The sequence below is a fragment of the Astatotilapia calliptera genome, chromosome 23, assembly GCF_900246225.1.
Source record: "Astatotilapia calliptera chromosome 23, fAstCal1.2, whole genome shotgun sequence".
Lineage (NCBI taxonomy): Eukaryota > Metazoa > Chordata > Actinopteri > Cichliformes > Cichlidae > Astatotilapia > Astatotilapia calliptera.
This window is the reverse complement of record NC_039323.1, coordinates 39,528,865-39,547,431: the sequence shown is the minus strand read 5'-3', so window position 1 is coordinate 39,547,431 and position 18,567 is coordinate 39,528,865. Positions and strand designations below refer to the sequence as shown.

The following is an 18,567-nucleotide window of genomic DNA, read 5'->3' as shown; positions in this document are numbered from 1 at the left end:
CAGGCTTGCTTTTAAACCTACATATACGATAATTCGGCATTCGGGTCCCTGAGGAAAGACAGTAGATGTGAGCTTGCGGGGAGAAAATATAGTTCAGCCCTCAGATGATAAATACTGCTTTAAAGTCACAGTCTGCGGGTTCTCTGATATGCTGAAATCAACAGCAGCACTGTAGCTAAAGCAGATGGTAGCTCAAAACCAGAGCTCGGCACCCGCTATAAATTTGTAAAATGGAACCGCTGCTGCAAGGCTAACAAAGCCCTCAACTATAAAGATTTATAGCTACAATTTCAAGTGTGCCTTCAGTGTTGACACCTTAATGGCTTTATATTCTGCAACCCAATGAAGTTTTCAGGTTGGCTTTGGGCCGTTTCGTTAGAAAAAAGGAAAACGCTTGAGGCTCTTTCGGGTTATGTTTAAAATTAGTTTACTAACAAGTAATTTCTGCTTTTGCATGCTATGCGTCTAAGTGGAAGGAAGGAGTGAAAAGCCATTTTTTACATGTGAAACCTTTTGGAGCTGTAGATCAGGATCTCTCTCACATGGAGCAGAACGTAGTCTGCTTCAGAAACTGTGTCGAAGTGGAGACGGTGTTTTTCTGAAGCAGTTGGAGCATGAATGATGCACCACACACAGCACGATTTGCAAATCGGACCAATCTGGCATCACACTGACTTTGTAATAGGGAGCTGGCAGGTTAAAGACCGGCTAATGTCTTAATAGACTGCGCAAGACGTGGGAATTCTCACCTGCACCTCAGTCAGGTAAGTCTTTAAATACAGTTCAGAGTGGCAGCTAATCTGTGAGAAAAACTCTCAGTCAGGGATGAGATAAAGAAAAATATGTGTCTGGGTCTTGAACCAGGATCTAGTTTCAGATTTCGAACGTTCATCGAGTCTTGAAATCTACGAGTAGGTTCAGCAGGTCAAGGTCCACGCTAGGCCTCGATGGAAACCTCACACAGGAGCGCTTAACCTGACAGTCTGCCCGCCCCCTCACCGCTCCTCACTCTGTTCTGGATACTTTTAAAATATGTGCAGATGGTCTGCTGAATTATGAGGGTCCCTGCTGAGTTAATCCCCACAGACTCCCATGTTAAACTGCTTTGCAGCATTAAAAAGCAGTTTTAAAGCCAGGTACAAAAAATAAAAGTAAGAAAGTAAGAAAGCTACAGTCAATTTCCCCTTTTTCATGACAACTGTAAGATTTTACACAGCCTTAAGTTCTTCTTAGGCGTGTGTCCACTTTCAACGAAAGGTGGGTGCCAAGAAGAATGTTACCTTTCTGTGCAGCTTCAAATCCAAGTTGCAATAATCTGACAAATAATACGAATTACTGTTTGGTTAATTGCCAATAAGAAGGTAAGTATATGTCCCAGAGATGCATTTACTAGCCTAGAGTGCGTTTAGCGACCATCTGCAACAATTGGTTTCAATAGCGAAATGTTTATTCCCTGACCAGCTGCCTGTACCCCACTGAGCTGTAATGAAACTTGGAAAAACTGCAAAGCAAACAGGAAACGTTGAACGCTCACCCTCAAAGTAAAAGCTGTGCCTTATTGCTGCTACCAATATTTTCCAAAAGGTAAAACTTTTATTTTGAAGGCAAAAAAAGTCTCTGCTTCCAGTTTTCATCATGCTTTTCACAGTTTAGCCACCACTCGACGAGCAGGACCTGGTGGTTACTGACCGGGCTCTATTCCTATGTGAACGGGGCTTTAGCAATCAATTTCATAGCAACCACCGGCAACCGGTCAGGAAATATAGATGTGTCCTTTGGGACCAGTTAACCCCAGATAGTTGGTAACCAGATCTAAGCCTGTGTGATTCTATGCCTGGAAACCAACACATGGAAGAATTGGGATCATCATAGAAAAAAAATAAGGATTCATTCAGATATTAGCAAACATGTAGATGGATAGAAATGATCCCTATCCTTGGACAACATAATTTGTGGTGAATTTGTGTCTTAAAGTGTAGTGCTGATTGGGTTGCAAAACAAGAAAAGTGACGTACAAATTAATTTGATCGTGTGGAGAAAAGGAAAAAAAAAAAAAAAAAAAACTGCCCGGGAATAACTACAGTCGTGAGACCTTGGAGCCATTTCTCGTAAAATCTAAAATGTTCTGACAGTTTTCCCTCAGAAGTCTGCACTCCCCATGCTGTCATGAGTAGCATACTGTATAATGCATGCACTCCAGCTGCATAAACATTATGAAAATACTAAGACATGTTTAAGTCTTGCCACTGGTGATCTATATGCAAGTCCAAAGAACGCCTGGCCTTAAAATTCCTTCACGTCGCTGATGTTTGTATTAGGAAGCACGTGCTCATCACTCTGTGCCATGGATGGTCTTGTCATGAGAGGACAAATGATATGTTGGATGACACGGATTTAACTTAAAACCTTCTAATAAACGATGAATGATTGAGTTTAGGAATGTGTCCCAGTAAAGGTGGACATTAAAGTTCTCCTTTTAGCTCATTCCTCTATCTCACTCTGGGATCAGAGCCAGACTCTACTAATGAAGACTTTCACAAAAGAAAAGGTCATGTCTGAAATGGGGACATTGTTTCTTATAGAGGCCTTACTCTTGGAAAAAGATACCACTTTTTTTTCGTATACTTATATACTTCTCACTTAATTTTAACGGTTAAAATCACTTAAAGGCTGAATTATTAAACAGTGACTGTGCTGTTGAGGCGTTGCATTTCCATATACCTCCTCGCAGAAGATCCCCGTGCAAGGCAGAAATACCACAGCACGTCTGAAACATTGAAGATACAGCTGGAACAATGGGAGGCTTGCCAGTTTGTGGATGCACTCGACACACACACAACAACGACGAGTGCACAGCGCTTCCGTCCCCCAAGGCGAGTGTAAGGGGTTCTTGAAAACCACTCTGCTTGAAGCTTGATCGCTGTTAGTGTGGGAGTGTGTGCGTGTGTGTTGCTCTGTGTGGGGTCAACTCAAAATGTTCAACTCGGACACACGCGCTCGAACACTTGAAAGATTACACACGCACGCAAGCAGAGAGAGAAAAGGAAAGCAGTGGTGCAGATCTTTGCAGCTGGCTGATTGGCCAAAGGGCTTCACTTTGAAGTTGTCTCAGAGAGCGAGGGAGGGAGGGAGGGAGGGAGAGACAGCAGGGGTGGTGGAAGGAACGAAGAAGGTAAAAACAGTGTGATAGAAGAAAAAAAAAAGGGAAGTAAAGCTCAAGGGTTCCTGCCCTCCCCAGAGAAAGACAGAAGACGGTCTTCAGTTCATCTTCTCCTTTCCAATTTGCTGTCATCTTTCACTTCTTCGCTCCTGCAGCCTCAGAGCATCTCTGCTGTCACCAAACGTCTCTCGCACACGATTAAAAATGTTTCATCCAGTCTTTTAACAAAGATGTGCGACTTACTCCAGGTGGTGGCGTCTGCTTTCAAACTAAATATTATGTCCCCTGAGAAGACTTCCTAATCTTTTTGCCCACAAACAGTAACTTGAAGTTGTCATCTAAACTGTGCTTTGGATTTCCATGCTCTAATTTCCTCACGGTAGCTCATTCACTCATAAATGTAATGGTTCCTAATTTCATGGCAGCATCTTTTATCTGTATTTTTTGCATAAGCCGGTTCTACGTGTGGTTACTTATTAGCTGTATATAAAAGATGGAAGTAGCCACCATAATGTGACCTATATTTGACTTTAGCATCAAAGCTACGATCATATTTCATTTATTTATTTATTTTTTAAGAGGAAAATGTTGCTGCATGAGATGTTGGAGGACTTCGTGATCAGCTAATGCTAACAAGCAAGGTTAGCATGGTGCATTAAATGATATATGGGTGGATGACACAGACTGCTAATTAGTGCTAAGTAACATACAAATGACATACTAAAGCTTCACTCACCAAAACCGGAGAACAGACTTCTTGGACCATCTGCACCACAGAGCATATAACCGTGTTATGATGCTCCAAAAGGCATCAAAACCACAAACGCAGGCTGAGTTTACTCAGGAGAAATAGTGATGATGCTAAAGCTACTACTTTATGTTGTATACATTTATGGTTTTATCTTAATATGGGCATTTTACTTAGGAACTATGGAGACAGGCTGAGTTTTGGAAACATCCTCTAAGTGGCCATTAGACAAACTGGTGTTTTTCACATTTTTCAGCTGCGATGGTTAGCTTTTACACAGGGTTATCAATTCATATATGGAACATTACATCGCTAGATAGATACTTTATTGATCCCACGTGGGAAATCTCTGTGTTACAGATACGAAGGTTTCCAAATGATTGCTAAATTATAGATGCAGACAGATTGCCGACATGTTGCCATCAATCTGAATGAGCGTATCAATAAGCAGAACTCGAGGGGACTTAACTCAGCTGCTTGTATTCTGGTTATATAATATATGTTTCAGTCACCATATCACAAATGTTAAACCTGAAGTGAGAAGTATTGTGATAATATCACATCGCGAGGTGTCTGGTGATTCCCACCTCTAGCAACTACGTCACCATTTGTAGGGGAGTTCCTGAATTTCTCTTTCAGATCTGTGAGGTTCTGACTGGATTCTCAGTGTAAGCAGCTAATTTCTGTTTAACATGTATGCAGATAGAAATAGATTAGCAACAGACAGCCACACGTTTGTAATTTTCACTGATTTAACACAGTTAATCACTTTATTATCATTGTCCTTTCTCTAAAATTCTCCACCTTTTGTTATTGTTGACTTTCATCTTCCCTTCATCCTCTTTTTGGCAACTTTCCTTCTTCTGGTGATGCATACCTCCACGCCAACCCCCCAGCCGGCCCTGATACTGCCTCAGCTGCTCTCCACATTGTTTCCATTTCTATTTCTCTGCCTCACCCATTGCACTTTCCTCCTCCTCAGTCCACTTTACCACCTCTCTCACATTGTCTTCCTTGTTGCCTCCCTCCTTCCCTTTCTGACGCTCCTGTTTCTCCTGTCTCCTACTTCCCAGATCAAAGAAAGTTAAGTAGGCCAGTGGCTGTGGTGGGCGTCAAAGGGCTTAAGGTGTGTATCTGTGTGTGTGTGAGAGTATCTTTATCACCGCACATTTTTAGGGAATTTATGTTGCTCATTATTAACACTGTGTGGGAGGAGGATGTGTATTTATTTTGTGTAGAGGGATGTACAGAACACGGATGCTTACACATTTCTATAAATAGACAGCTACTTTGAGATTTCCAGGATAATTGCAAGGCCTTAATATTAATTTATTCGCTAGTATTTGTTCCCACTGTTATGAAAGTGAATAAGTGATCGAAAGACTAGACAACGGCTCTATTATTGATGAATTTCACTACAGTGCTTGGAAAATATTTTATCACCATTTAGCATTAAATTATGCACTTTGCATAAAGGCTGCTTTTAGGAGGTTTCATTAAATGAGACGGTGTCTTACAAAACAAATACAGCCTTAGGAGCAACACAAGTGAGAAAAAACCCACCTACGAGTAAAAGGGCGCAATTAGGGTGGAGGTTTAACATGAACTCTGTCATCCTGTGCTAAACAGAGGAGCAGCTGCTGGTTCTTTAGTGTTTTTTCGACTCTAAATTCACATGTAAAGTTTATCTCAAAGCATAAACTCAGGCCTCCTCAGCAAACACACAGTGACGTCCTCCAGGGTGACTGAAATGAAACTCTGCTGCTAAGTTTTAACAGCCGCTTTGAGCCCCTTCAGTCACCGCAGTGGCAGACGTACGCTTGAAATCAAGAGTTTTCTGTACAGGCAGCAATCAGAGTTATGTCTCACCTGCCATCTGATTGCCTGTTGTAAATCGCTCTCTAAGGGTCCTGTTCTGACCTCTTGCATTTTTGCCATTTCATCAAACTTGAGCATGAACTCCTGTTTCAAAATGATTCAGCTTTCACAACGAGAATCAGCTCTGGTAATAAGAGGTGGGTCTTCAGAATTTGAGACCAAATAGCAGGCGTCAGAGCCTTCAGCGTCCAAGCCAGGAGCATGCTCTTTGGGTTTTCTTCATCCTTGTTTATATTCACAGGGCTGTCCACAGTGAATCCATCCCGCAGGACAGATTTAATGTAGATCCTCTGCTGTAATGTTCTGAAGCAACTGAGGAAGGACATTTGACTGAGATGGCCAGAACTGTAGCGTGTGTCGGCACACAGCCCACTGAAAACAAAGGGCTTATTTTGGCCACACTAACACAGTCTTCCTTTGGGACTGCAGTTTCACTTGAAAAAGAGAAACCTGGATCCTAGTATGTTTCATAATTATCTAACATTATTCTAAAATCTTGCAATCAGACTTTTACAAACATCATAGCACAGAAAGCACCCTCCTGAAGATAACGGATACCAGCCTGAATACAGATTCAGGCAAACTGAGTACCCTGGTAATGTTAGCATTCAATACTGTACATCCTAACACACCATCTGACAGGTTAGAAAATTTGATTGGGTCCTACAGGGCGATCGTGGCTCAAGAGTTGGGAGGCCGCCTTGTAATCGGAAGGTTGCCGGTTTGAGCCCCGGCTTGGACAGTCTCGGTCGTTGTGTCCTTGGGCAAGACACTTCACCCGTTGCCTACTGGTGGTGGTCAGAGGGCCCGGTGGCACCAGCGTCCGGCAGCCTCGCCTCTGTCAGTGCATCCCAGGGTGGCTGTGGCTACAATGTAGCTGCCATCACCAGTGTGTGAATGTGTGTGTGAATGGGTGGATGACTGGATATGTAAAGCGCTTTGGGGTCCTTAGGGACTAGTAAAGCGCTATACAAAATACAGACCATTTACCATTTACAGGGAGTGTTCATGCATGGTATACGATCATACTCTCAAGGTAGGGATTATTTATTCTGTCTCCATTGATGCTTATGAATCAGACAAAAACGTAACGCCATGTGGAGTCCAGCAGGGATCAATCCTTGGTCCCCTTTTGTTTGATCTTTTAGTGATACTTTCAGGTATACAAGGCAGGTTAACATATCTATGCAGATGATACCCTGATCTATCTGGCTCTCTACTAAATGATTCCTATTGATTCATTACATTTGTCTCTTGGGGCACTGAAGACTTCAACCTATGTGAAAAAACTTGGTATAATGATGGTTGACAACCTTAGTTTTGCTAACCATATTTTGGCTTTAGCTACATCTAGCTAAACTGATTAACTTAAGAAGTTATTATTTCATTTTTGTTCTTGGATTCGATCGTGTAAAGCTTGTTGACTGTAATGTTTAAAAACAGGCTATATAATTTATATAAACGCCTTTCATAGCCTAACCACATGGTCTACTCGCCAGATTTGGCTCCATATTACTTTAGCCTCTTCTCTAAAGAGAAAACAACTTTGGACATGCAGTGCGCATCGCAGACATACAGTACAAGGGTTAGAACAAGAGAAACCTACAACCAGCAGCCATTGTAAAAGTGTTGCAGGCTGCCCAATGACGCAACCTTGAAGGGGAGATCGTCAGAAAACCACTTCAGATAGAGGAGGGTGGAAATTTTGGAAAACTCACCATTTTCCAGGAAGTTTATCCTGATTTTATTTGATTCTGAGCTGCTGGCTTTAGTCCAAGCCTGTCCCGGCTGCTGTTTCGTCCATGCAGTGACGTCACACCAGTAGTAACCTCTGTCGGACAGCTGGACACCTGCCAGGCGAAACCGAAACTCTGCCGCACCCGACTTGGTCAGAACCAGATTGTCTCTGAGTAAGCAGTCAAAAGAAATTGTTTTATATGTCTCAATATAAAACAAGAAACTGCAGTTTGTTACTTAAATGTGTTCATGTGTACCTCCTGTTTGGGTCTGTGGCTCCTCCGTGCTGTACGACATTGTCCGGGCTGAGAGTCATGATGGTCCTCACGGTGCTGTCCAAGCTGTCCTGAGACTGGATGAGCACAGAGTACCCCGCATCACCAATGTTCTGAGTGGTGACACTGCAGCCCAATTCAAAGGTAGAGCCTCCTACTGATGCCTCACGGATGCGTTTAGCCACCACATTCACAATCGGACCTGGAAATAGGAGCGGCCGTTCAATCATTTAGTTCTAAGAAGAGCGTCATTCAAACCATCACAGACAGGGGGAAGTCCCCACCATTGACAGGGGTCAACGGGAAGTGATAAGTACTTAGACTATGAACTGTGACTCATTCAAAGCAGACCCATACACACATACACGCGCAGCACACTGCAATTACATCACAGCCCAATCAGCTAAATTATGGTCACCAAGTTCAACATGTAGATCTCAAATAGGGAGGAAGTGAATGTCTGTGACAGTGAAGCTGAGACAAAAGGAGGTCTGTTGTGGGATTCTTCTGTAAAGTCTATAAACGATATGGACACATTAACATTTATTCATGAAACTCAGCAGTGAAGCTACTGTGGCAGCCTGGCAGTGCATGAGTAGTTTTCTGAATCACGAATCTGAGTTTGGATTTTCTGTATTTCTTCCAAAAACACCTCATTAAGTATCTCACTGACCGGGCACATTTGTGCACGCACACAGGCAGGTATACTGTTAATTTTGCCAAAACACTGATACAAAGCTCAGTTTTTTTATCTGCATGTGACACAGAATCACATCCACAAAAGTGGAAGTCTCAGTTACAGAAAAGAAACTCGTTTCTGCTACTTTCATATGTTTTTGGTAAGTCACACTGAATTAAAAGGCAATTTGTTGTAATAATTTTGAGGCTGGTAAGCCTCGACTATATCACAACGGTTTATGATTCTTTTGTAATAGATGCGGCACAGCAATTTCTCCACATTCTTTTAATTAAAAATAATAACATTAGCCCCACTGACCAGCAGATAAAAGCTAGAAAGAATAAAGATCTACATGCTTTTTCTGATTACTAATGCCAGTGAATCAAGAATCTAAGTCATAATAAAAGCTTTCTTACGCTTGGTGTCCCATCGCACAGTCAGCGGCGAGCTTCTGTTCTCAGAGGTCTTCACCATGTCTCCCTGGCTGTTGACGCTCCAAGCAGACACACTGCAAACATACTGGCCCATGTCGATCTCCTGCAGAGCGAAAATGAATGCCCATTAATGCCTCCGAGTTCCTTTATCGACACCTGACTGCCATTTACTCTTTCCATCACTTTATACTCATTTAACCACAATTTAGCCTCATAGCACTTCATCGTTTTCAGGATTCCAATAAGACTTTAAAATTATTGCAGGGCAACGTTTAGCTGCACAGCATGTAAAACTGTACCTGTGTGCGGAGGATTCGCAGCTTGAACGTGTTGGGCTGGACTCTGCTCAGCGTTAACGCACCGCTCTTCATCCTTTCCATATAAATCGACCCCGGAAGCAGGTTGCCATTAGCATCCAAGGAACCAATGGGATGTGAGGTCTGAGGATCGCCCCCTAACCCTGCCGGTATCAGAACAATTTAAAAATTGAGTGATTCTGTGGAAAAACTTCTCTAAAGTAAATCTGAATTAAACATACCAGGAAGCGATGTGTGCTCCCAGCTGACGCCCAGTCGGCCTCCAAGAGGTAAGTTGGCAATGTTGGTGACGCGACAGGCGAGTTCTGTTGGCTCAGCTGTCGTCTGGGGGTTGACTTCAGCCACGAGGGTCAGCGTGAAGTTCGGCTCTGTGGTGAAAAAGCGAGGCAGCATAAAATTAAACTGGGTGTCAGTACGGAATAGAAAACTTTAAATGAGGTTGGGTGGTCTGATAACTCTGGTCCTTTTGGGTTTTAAACTCATTTGCAGTACTTTTTACCCAATTAATTTTTATCAGTTTGAACTGCCATGCTTTCAATTTAACCCCAGGAAAGGCACAAGGAAAGAACCACAGCTTTATGGCAGCAGACTATAAGAAATAAGCAACTGCAAATGTGAAGTTCCATCCAAGCATCATTCAACCTGAACAAAAGCCTAGCCCATAAAGAAACAGATAAACCTGACTGGCCTGCACAGAGCTCTTGTGCTCATTTTAAAATATACACAAGCTTCTATGTCCATTACTTTAAAAAATATAGCTTCTTGAAATTGGATGATTCTTTTTGATGCACCCTGGTGAGATTGTGTTTTTAGTAGCATTTGCATGTTTATCATTCTGTCTGTAAACGGGATAGCTCGAGAAGGTTTTACTGAATTCTGATAAAACTTGGTGTAAAATGGGACCACGTTAATAATCCATTAAAATTTGGCATCCATCCACCAAGGTCTTAAAGGTCAACTTCATGATTTATTACCTGAAAACTGACAAAAAAAAAAAAGCCTCAAAACTTAGAGACGTGATGTGGTATACATCGTCAAAGTGATAACAGAGCTATTTAAAACTGAAAACACAATACTATTGCCTTTAAAGTAAACGCTGTTCGGACAGTGAGCTGACTTTGCAGAGGTTTGCGCTTCTTGTTATATAAAATATATCCTGTCCTTGTTTTAAACTCGATACATAAAGTATGGTCGACTGAAAAGAAGCCTCAAGCCCAGATGGTGCAACTGGCATAATTAAGTGGTCAGACTTAGAATGGCAATTAAGTTTACCGGCAAACAGCCTAGAAGGCGGCAGATTAATGGCCATGACCACATAACATAGATCTAAGTGTACACATACAAAATCTACAGCAGGAGACGGGCTACGTGGAGTTTTTAATTATCCTCGTTGTCAGCAGGGTTGAAATGAGCACTTCTTTTAAGAAGAGAATCAGAACCCTGACGGCTGAACAGCTCCTCGATGATAATGCCAGAAATTGAGTTACTGTGCTGCCTCGAGAGACATTATTCCCAACCCAGCCGGGTATTGCTTTCATCAGTCAGTCCTAGGTCACATTAACAGTCTGACATCACCAGACACATGCAAAGTGAATCCTCCTTTTTTTTCTCTTTTAGGTGATTTCTTCCTTAAATAGAGTTAGGTGACTGAGCCAGATGACAGAAATAGAGCAGAAATAACACCGTTAACTGTGTGAGATGAGGTGGGTATCAAAGCATTAATAGTGTGTGTGTAGGTGGGGAGGCAGGTCCTCTCAGTCAGGCATCCAGATTGCACCTTTACGCGTCAGTGAACAGGAAACACACAACAAGCTTTCCACCTGCTTAACCGTGAGAAATCTCACACACACACACACACACACACTATATATAAAAGTAGTTCCTGATACATCCCAAAGTGTGCCAGCATACCAATAGATGCCACTATACCCCCCCCCACACACACACACACACACACACACACACACACACACACACGCAGCCAAAAATGTAAGAAATCAAGTGCATGGGCTTGGGTGTGTTTGGCAAAGGAGTTGGTTTGCATGATGTCAGCTGGACGTCATACGCACACACACACTGACTCATGCACTGTCACCATCTGGTGTGAAACACACACACACACACACACACACACACACACACACACTTTGATCAATGAGAACGTGTGAAGCTCCTCTGCCAATTAGCCACGCTCCACGCTCTCTCCCACACCGAAATGTTGCCTCATTTAGTCGAGTAACATGACCACTCGTCGCCAGTTCAGGGGCTCCGATACTGTACAGCAGCTTGTGACACAAGGCTTTAAACGCAGTAGGTATACACTGAGCAGCCACAACATTAACACCACTGACAGATATAGTGGATGATATTGATCCACAGTGAAATGTTTGCTTGTGGCATTTCACTGGCCAGTACTCTGACAAAGCACCCCATCATGTGCCAAACACCTAAAAATAATAGCACACCTAGAACAATCACCCATGCCGATGGCACAGATACCAAGGAGAAAGCATGCCGCCACACTGCAAAGATGGCTCAGGACCACGACGGCAAGTTAGAAACCCGACCTCCAAACTTCAAACTCTTCAGTTTTTATTATCTAATGGATGCGCCTCAACACACCCAAACTGTAAAGTGGGAATATCAAACTTAAGGCCCAGGAGTCACAATCGGACTACAAAAGACACCAATCTGACCCGATGAACGCCTTTGGAGAATATGAAGGACATATTTTGGACTTGTAGCCTTATTTTCATTAGTTTTACAGCGTTTTCTGTTTAAGCCCACAGAGCCACGCTGACAGATTTCTTTCATTTACTGCAACAATTAAGATTTCCTCAGACTTCTAAAACATGGCTGAAACTCATGCTTCAGCTAAGGAAACATCCAGCCATCCATCTATTTTCTTACCCACTATTCAAACTTAGTTTCCCCTTGGAGGTACTGAAGCCTATCCAAAAGGCGGGGTTCACAAGTCCATCACAGGGCTGAGGGGATATCAGTTTCCTACTCCGCTGACTATATAAGTAATGCAAACTAATTTAATCAATAGTCTTAAAACACTGTGGTTAAACCACTAACTCTCCGTGTCATCTCACCCACATGACAAAAATTGCCCAACAACAGTTTTCCCAACTATGAAAAAGCTTTAAATATGGAAAACCGATGCAGTGTGCATGAAACTGAGCATCAATTCACAGTCATCCTGCAGTTTGTTTCAATGCAAGAAGAGCAAAGAAAAAATAGATTTCATGTTAAAGAGGCTTTTCACCCTTCTGACCTGAAGTCATGTCCTCAAAGCTGAGTCTGACTGGCAGCCTAAATTGCTCCTTTCTGTTATCCTGCGTTCTGCAGAGTTAAGCAGGGAAGAAAATTGTGTAAAACAAGCTTTAAGAAGAAGAAAATGGCTCCATTAGTGTGTGGATCTGGGAGGCAGAGCGAGGAAAAATAGGTCATTGTCAATAACACAACAAACTGCTTTCATCACACAGCATGTGTTCACATCGAGAAGTTACTCTTTGGATTTCAGTGAGAGCAACGGTGACAGATTCACAAACCACTAAGTGCTGTTTTTTTTTAATTTTACACATCAATTGTTATTTTTCAGCTCACATAAAACTAACAACTGATTTTAATATGAACAAATAGATTCATTTTTATTAGTAGAGCTATCAGCCATAACATTACTGACGGACAAAGTAAATTCACTGAGACCAGGAGCTGTGGGACAACAGTATCCTTCAGTGGGACAAATGACCACCGTACTAAAAAACCTCCCCAGGAACAGATCAAGGAACATGACAGTCAAGCCCAGACACAGGTAACTGCTTGGGCCCTTTGCTCATAACGAGGCTCTTACTCAGGGGCTGTACATAGCTTTAGTTTTAGCCAGGTGACAGTAACTGAAAGGTCTGATTAGGTCTGTTACGGATGTTTTCGTGGTCCCCCCTTTGCAGTTGGCTTTGACTAACTTTGTGTCTTCACTCACAGTGAGGAGAATCCAGCAGAATCATCTCTAGAACTGACCGAACGATTTCCCAGGAAAGGATCAGACATTTCTCCTACCTGCCCTGAAATCTTCACATCCTGCTGCTTTCAGAAAGCAACAAACATCTTTAAGGACTCGCTCACTGCTCACCATCTTTTTGAACTTCTGCCGTTGGGCAGACGATACAGGACATTAAGAATGCACATGACTAGACTTCAGAACATTTTTTGTAATATTTACATGTTTTATCTACCTTCTTATAAATTTCTATTTTTATCTATACTATGAGGAGATCCTGTGTTGAGCAGCAGTTTCCTGTCTAATTTATTGTACAACACAAATAAAGGAGCCTTAGATCTTGATTTGCGACAGGAGAATGCAGAGACCAAAAACATGAGCACAAAAAAGACTTAAGAGATACAATATGCTGTAAACTTTGTTCTCACATCTTAAACTGTAATATGGCTTTAAGTCCCTCTCTTAAGGTGGCTCCTGCGTCTAAGTTTAGACTTAACGTTATATGTGTGATGTCGAGGAATCAGGTGGGAGCCAGCACAGAGATTCACCTCCAGTTAATGCACAAGCACACGCATATAGTGTTACAGGCTGTTACAAAGTTTTCAGTTTGTGAAAATGTATCCGAGAATCCATTAAAGTGAAGCTTTGCTCAAACAAGGAAGTGCAGCCATCAGCAGAGGTTTCATTGGAGCTCAGAAGTGCTGCGTGTTGTTCTTTCGATGAGCTGGGCTTTAACTGGAATGCGTCTGGTCACCGTTTCCTGCTTCAGCTCAGTTACAGGTGGGCCGTGAGCCACGATAAAGCCGCGGTGACTAGCGGAGGTTAGCTGGGGAAGTTTGGCGGTGACTGTGCCATTAAGCTGGGCAGCGGCGTTAAACTCTCAACCAGAGCAGATTCAGCAGTTTCACCGAACGGGAGTGTTTCTATGATGTCAAAACAACCAGAGGCATGTGAGTCGCCCTTGTTGCGCTGGAGCGTGCGCACAGTGTGTGTGTGTGTGTGTGTGTGTGTGTGTGTGTGTGTGTGTGTGTGTGTGTGTGTGAGAGAGAGAGAGAGAGAGAGACGGGAAAAGCAGATATGAACGGGGGGGGGGGACCACTTGAGCCATTCCCTCCTTCTGTCAACACAGCGCACTTCTCCCAGGACGGAGGGAAAATGCGGGCTGACACTGAACAGATGTGCTTTTGATATCACGTTTACAGCTCAAACAACTACTAATCTAATGTCGGATAAGACACTCGTATTAAGACACTGAATCTCTAAGAGGGCTTACATTACTTTGGACAAATACACCTCAAACTGATGGCGAGGTGAAAATCATGCCAGGGCACAATAAACCTGCAGGGGTTCAGAGAATGAACATTCAAGCTCTGCAGCTAGAAAGACAGACACTTAATTCTATAGATGCTAAACATCACAAAACCACAGAGTGGAGCTTCTTGCAGCCCGTGGCCATGCACAACCTCCTTAATTTAGCTGCTTTTCATTTTACTGAAGGATAAATTTTCACTGAGTGTAGGAAACTGCCGGAAAGCAGCAGGAAGCATCTTAAACACTTTCCTTAGGGGAGAAAAAGTCATACAGTTAATCCTGTACGAAACAAAGTTTACCAAGCTTAACTCTCTTATTCACGCAACCCTTACACACAAAGTAGAGACTAATTACAGTTTTCAGATCCTTAAAATGAATCTGGAACATTACTCGTTTAAAATTACTTACTTTTTCTCCAATTTAAACATATGCTGGAAACAACTGGGGATTTAGTGTCTTGCTTATCAGCTTCAACATGTGGGCAGGAATTAAAACCACCATCCCCAAGAATGATAGCCAACCCTACTTCCCTAAGCTACGGACACCCACAACACAAACACTCGGCAGCATCAACACGGTTTGAGGAAACACAACGTCCTCTTTATTTGCATTTCTTTTTTCCAAATGAATCACATACATGTTTTAATTCCTGCAATTTTACAATAAAGTTAAACGTTAAAGGAAAATTTGAAAAAGATTGGCAGAGGACAGCCTGCTTTAAAACATCCATGGAAATTGATAGAACATCGACCAAGAGCTAATTATTTAATCAGGTTTCTGGCGTGATGTCAGGTGTCCAGCGTGTTGAATGTCATGCAACCTCTGGTCACGATGAAAAAAAAAAGTGTGTATTCCCTGACTGGCTGGTGAGTTCGTTCCTGGAGTTTGTCGGCAGTCGCTAGGTAAAACTAATCGGAAAGAAGGCGGTGCACCAACAAAACTCATTGTGGTTTCTTTGGTTGCTAGGAAATTGCTGTAGTTTATGCAGACTTGTTTGAAAACACTATTTGCTATACTAGTAGTAGTAGTAGTACAAGTTGGTCCAAGTGCTAACGCAAACACATCTGAAAATATTTCACTTTTTATCTTTAATCTGTTGCACTTTCAATAGCAACCAGCGTGTAACAAGTGAGAGTTTATAGACAAGTCCAGGCATGTAATTCCTTGCAAACTGTGGGCAGCTGTGGCAGACTGAAAGCAACAAAAGCAGTTGTAGGATTTCGGCCAGCTGATCGCAGATACACATAGGTGCCAGGGGTTCACTGACTAGTCTTGAGCCTTTTGTGACTGGGACACACCTAGTTGGGAGTGGCTGGAGCTTAAGTGGTATAAGGTTGGTGGTTCCTTTCATCGCCGCTCCAGTCCCCAGTTTAAATGCCTTGCATACCTAAATATCCGTGGGCAAGATACTGAACCGCAAGTATGAATGTGTGTGAATGTCAGATAGAAAGCAATGCCTGTGTGAGTGGGGCGTGTTATAAATGTTGTATAAAGTGCTTTTCATGCTCAAGTAGAGCACCAGTTCATCCATCAACTTCAGCAATCGACTATCCAGCAATTGCAATTAACCTGGCAAACACTCGCCAACCGGTCAGTGAATGCTCATTTTTCCCCTCACAACTGGTGGATGGCAGATGCTCCATGCACATGTGGTCTGGCCCTTTTTCACTTGACTCTGCCACCATGATTGTCACACAGCCAAGTGGCGGACAAGTTAACAGTCACGTGTCTGCAAAACCTCAAAATACACAACCTTGCAAATTAATGCACAGAATCAGTAGGTGAGGGAGATTTTAGAGCTTCTTTGAGAGCTAGTGAGGAGTCAGTTTGGTTGTTGTTGTTAGCAAAGGGTTAAACAACTCTTTCCAAATCTTACAAAAACGTTCATGACAACTATGGAAGGTAACTACTTTCAATAAAACTTGGTTATCAGATAGACAATTTATCATTGGCACATCTAAAGCACATCCATCTTTTATTGCAAGTAGATCCTATAGCACAGGCCTGATCTCTTGCAAATCTTATAAGAATGAAGCTGCCTTACACGGTAATTACAACAAATGAGGCTCCAGTATTTTACAAGCTAACAATGATGTATTAATGCAGCTTCACAGGAATCCCGTGTGCAAAGTATTGCCTGTTCCTACATTCAGCACACACAGAGAAAGATACTCGAATCCAGAATCCTCGTTTCCAGCAGTTTCTCTTTTAATCTGCGTTTTGTTGCTGGAAGAAGATCTGCCCCTTTAGCTGCTAAATGCTCCGGTATGTTTATCAGCTGGTTGATAACAGCTTGTTTGGTGCCAGTACAGTTGGATGATCAGAGCTTTTTCCATTGCAAATGACACCACCTGACATTCACATCTCAGCCGGAAGGCTGAGCCTCTCCATCCTGTCTGCAGAGAGGTCTCACTGTCTCCTCTCAGTCATACATCCAATTGAGTGGGTCTGTGACCTCCCCCAAGTGGTTCAACTACCTCCACTGACTCCTCTCAGTGTGGAGTGGCAGCTGAAACACACAGAGGTTCACACATAATACTGAATTCCTCATTGTGCCGTGGCACGAGGCCAGGCAGGCAGCAGAGAAATGAGATTTCAGCTGCTCATTTTCTGTCCTGTGCTCAGAGACTGACTGCAGAAGAAGAAAAAAAAAGATCAAGTGGTTAACGAACAGCTCACATCTCTGTTCTCCAACACCAGAGATGTGTGAGTGCTAATCTTTATTTTGAGATCACAACCCAATAACGCCCGATCATCCCTCATTAAATCGCAATGAACAAAGCTTTTTTTTCATGATGCAAGTGCGTGCAGGAAAACCACAACAGCTCGACTGTTTGGCTTATTGCAATAAAATGCTGGGAAAAGCATAGACATCTTCCATTTACCCTCTATGTGAGAAATCCACTGGCTCAAGCTCAAGATGGAGATAAAAATCAAAACTAGTGACAAGAATCAAAGCTCTGAGCTGCTCCTTTAGTTCAGCTTGAGATCAGATGCCTTTGACTCATATGCATATACTGGATTTTCCATGTATGCATGCAGCCAGTACATGTTGCTCTACCGGATTTTTGCTACAAATTGACAGCAAACAGCCACACACGACTAGAGCCACCTGTCTTTGCTCCTCCCAACAGTGTCATATGACACTGTATAAAGGGTGAACATGTTCCTTTAGCTATAGGATCCGTGAGGCGCACTGTAAGGGTTACATGAAGACTACTAAAACCCTTTTTGTAGCAGAAATTTACTGATAATGTTTTTTAGTCTACTCTTTCATCTTTATATTGATTCTTCCACTAAAAGAGGTGATATGAAGCAAAGAGGTCAAGCAGACACGTTACTGCACAGGACTGACCAAACTGTCTCAGTTTCATGGTGTATACGTGCCACAGCTGTGTGCACAAACCCTTTGAGTTTACCTTCAAATGAAGTGGTTTAGATAATCTGGAAACAGCAGCTTAGAGACCAAAATGATTCACAGATTCAAAGCGAATGTGCACAGGTCCGTATCTGCGCATATTCATAAAATACACAAAATTGAATACTTTGCATGAACTACAAGATGTCTTTTTTCCAGTAAAGTGGCTCTACTGACAGTAACTCCAGCTGACACGACAACGCGCGCACACATAGGGGAAGTGTAGCCAAGGGTGAGACAAATTACACCCTCTTTAACTCCGTGTGTATCTGTGTGTGTGTCTGTGCGTGTTCCTGCCATGGGGAAACTCCTAAACAAGTTCTCCAACTCTGTTTTTTTTTTTATTTTTGCACTTCGTGGTAGGGTGAGCCTGTAGCAAAGCATCGTGGGAAGAAGGGGCAATCCTCAAGGCCGCACATCAGTTGAATAGGAGCTGACTGGCTGACAACACACAGAGAGACACACCAACGTGCACGCACAAAAAAAAAACTTGAGAGGAACGGGTTTGGAATATATGAGCTTCTGTATAGTCAATTAGAAATGTTAGTGTGTGTGTTTCAGCAGACGCAGTATGAAGGAATGTTTACCCCCAGGCCAGCATGTA

The 18,567-nt window shown here is 42.7% G+C and overlaps 1 protein-coding gene across 1 annotated transcript in view; it reads right to left on the bottom strand.

Moving 5' to 3' along the window:
- Positions 1–18,567, bottom strand: part of ptgfrnb (prostaglandin F2 receptor inhibitor b) — a 76,302-nt gene that overhangs the window by 29,499 nt on the left and 28,236 nt on the right. Inside the window, exons 6-10 of the mRNA XM_026157626.1 lie at positions 9,450–9,596; positions 9,211–9,371; positions 8,894–9,014; positions 7,781–8,000; positions 7,505–7,692 (exon numbers count right to left, since the gene is read on the bottom strand). Coding sequence (XP_026013411.1) covers positions 7,505–7,692; positions 7,781–8,000; positions 8,894–9,014; positions 9,211–9,371; positions 9,450–9,596 — 837 coding nt within the window. The remainder of the gene's footprint in view (positions 1–7,504; positions 7,693–7,780; positions 8,001–8,893; positions 9,015–9,210; positions 9,372–9,449; positions 9,597–18,567) is intronic.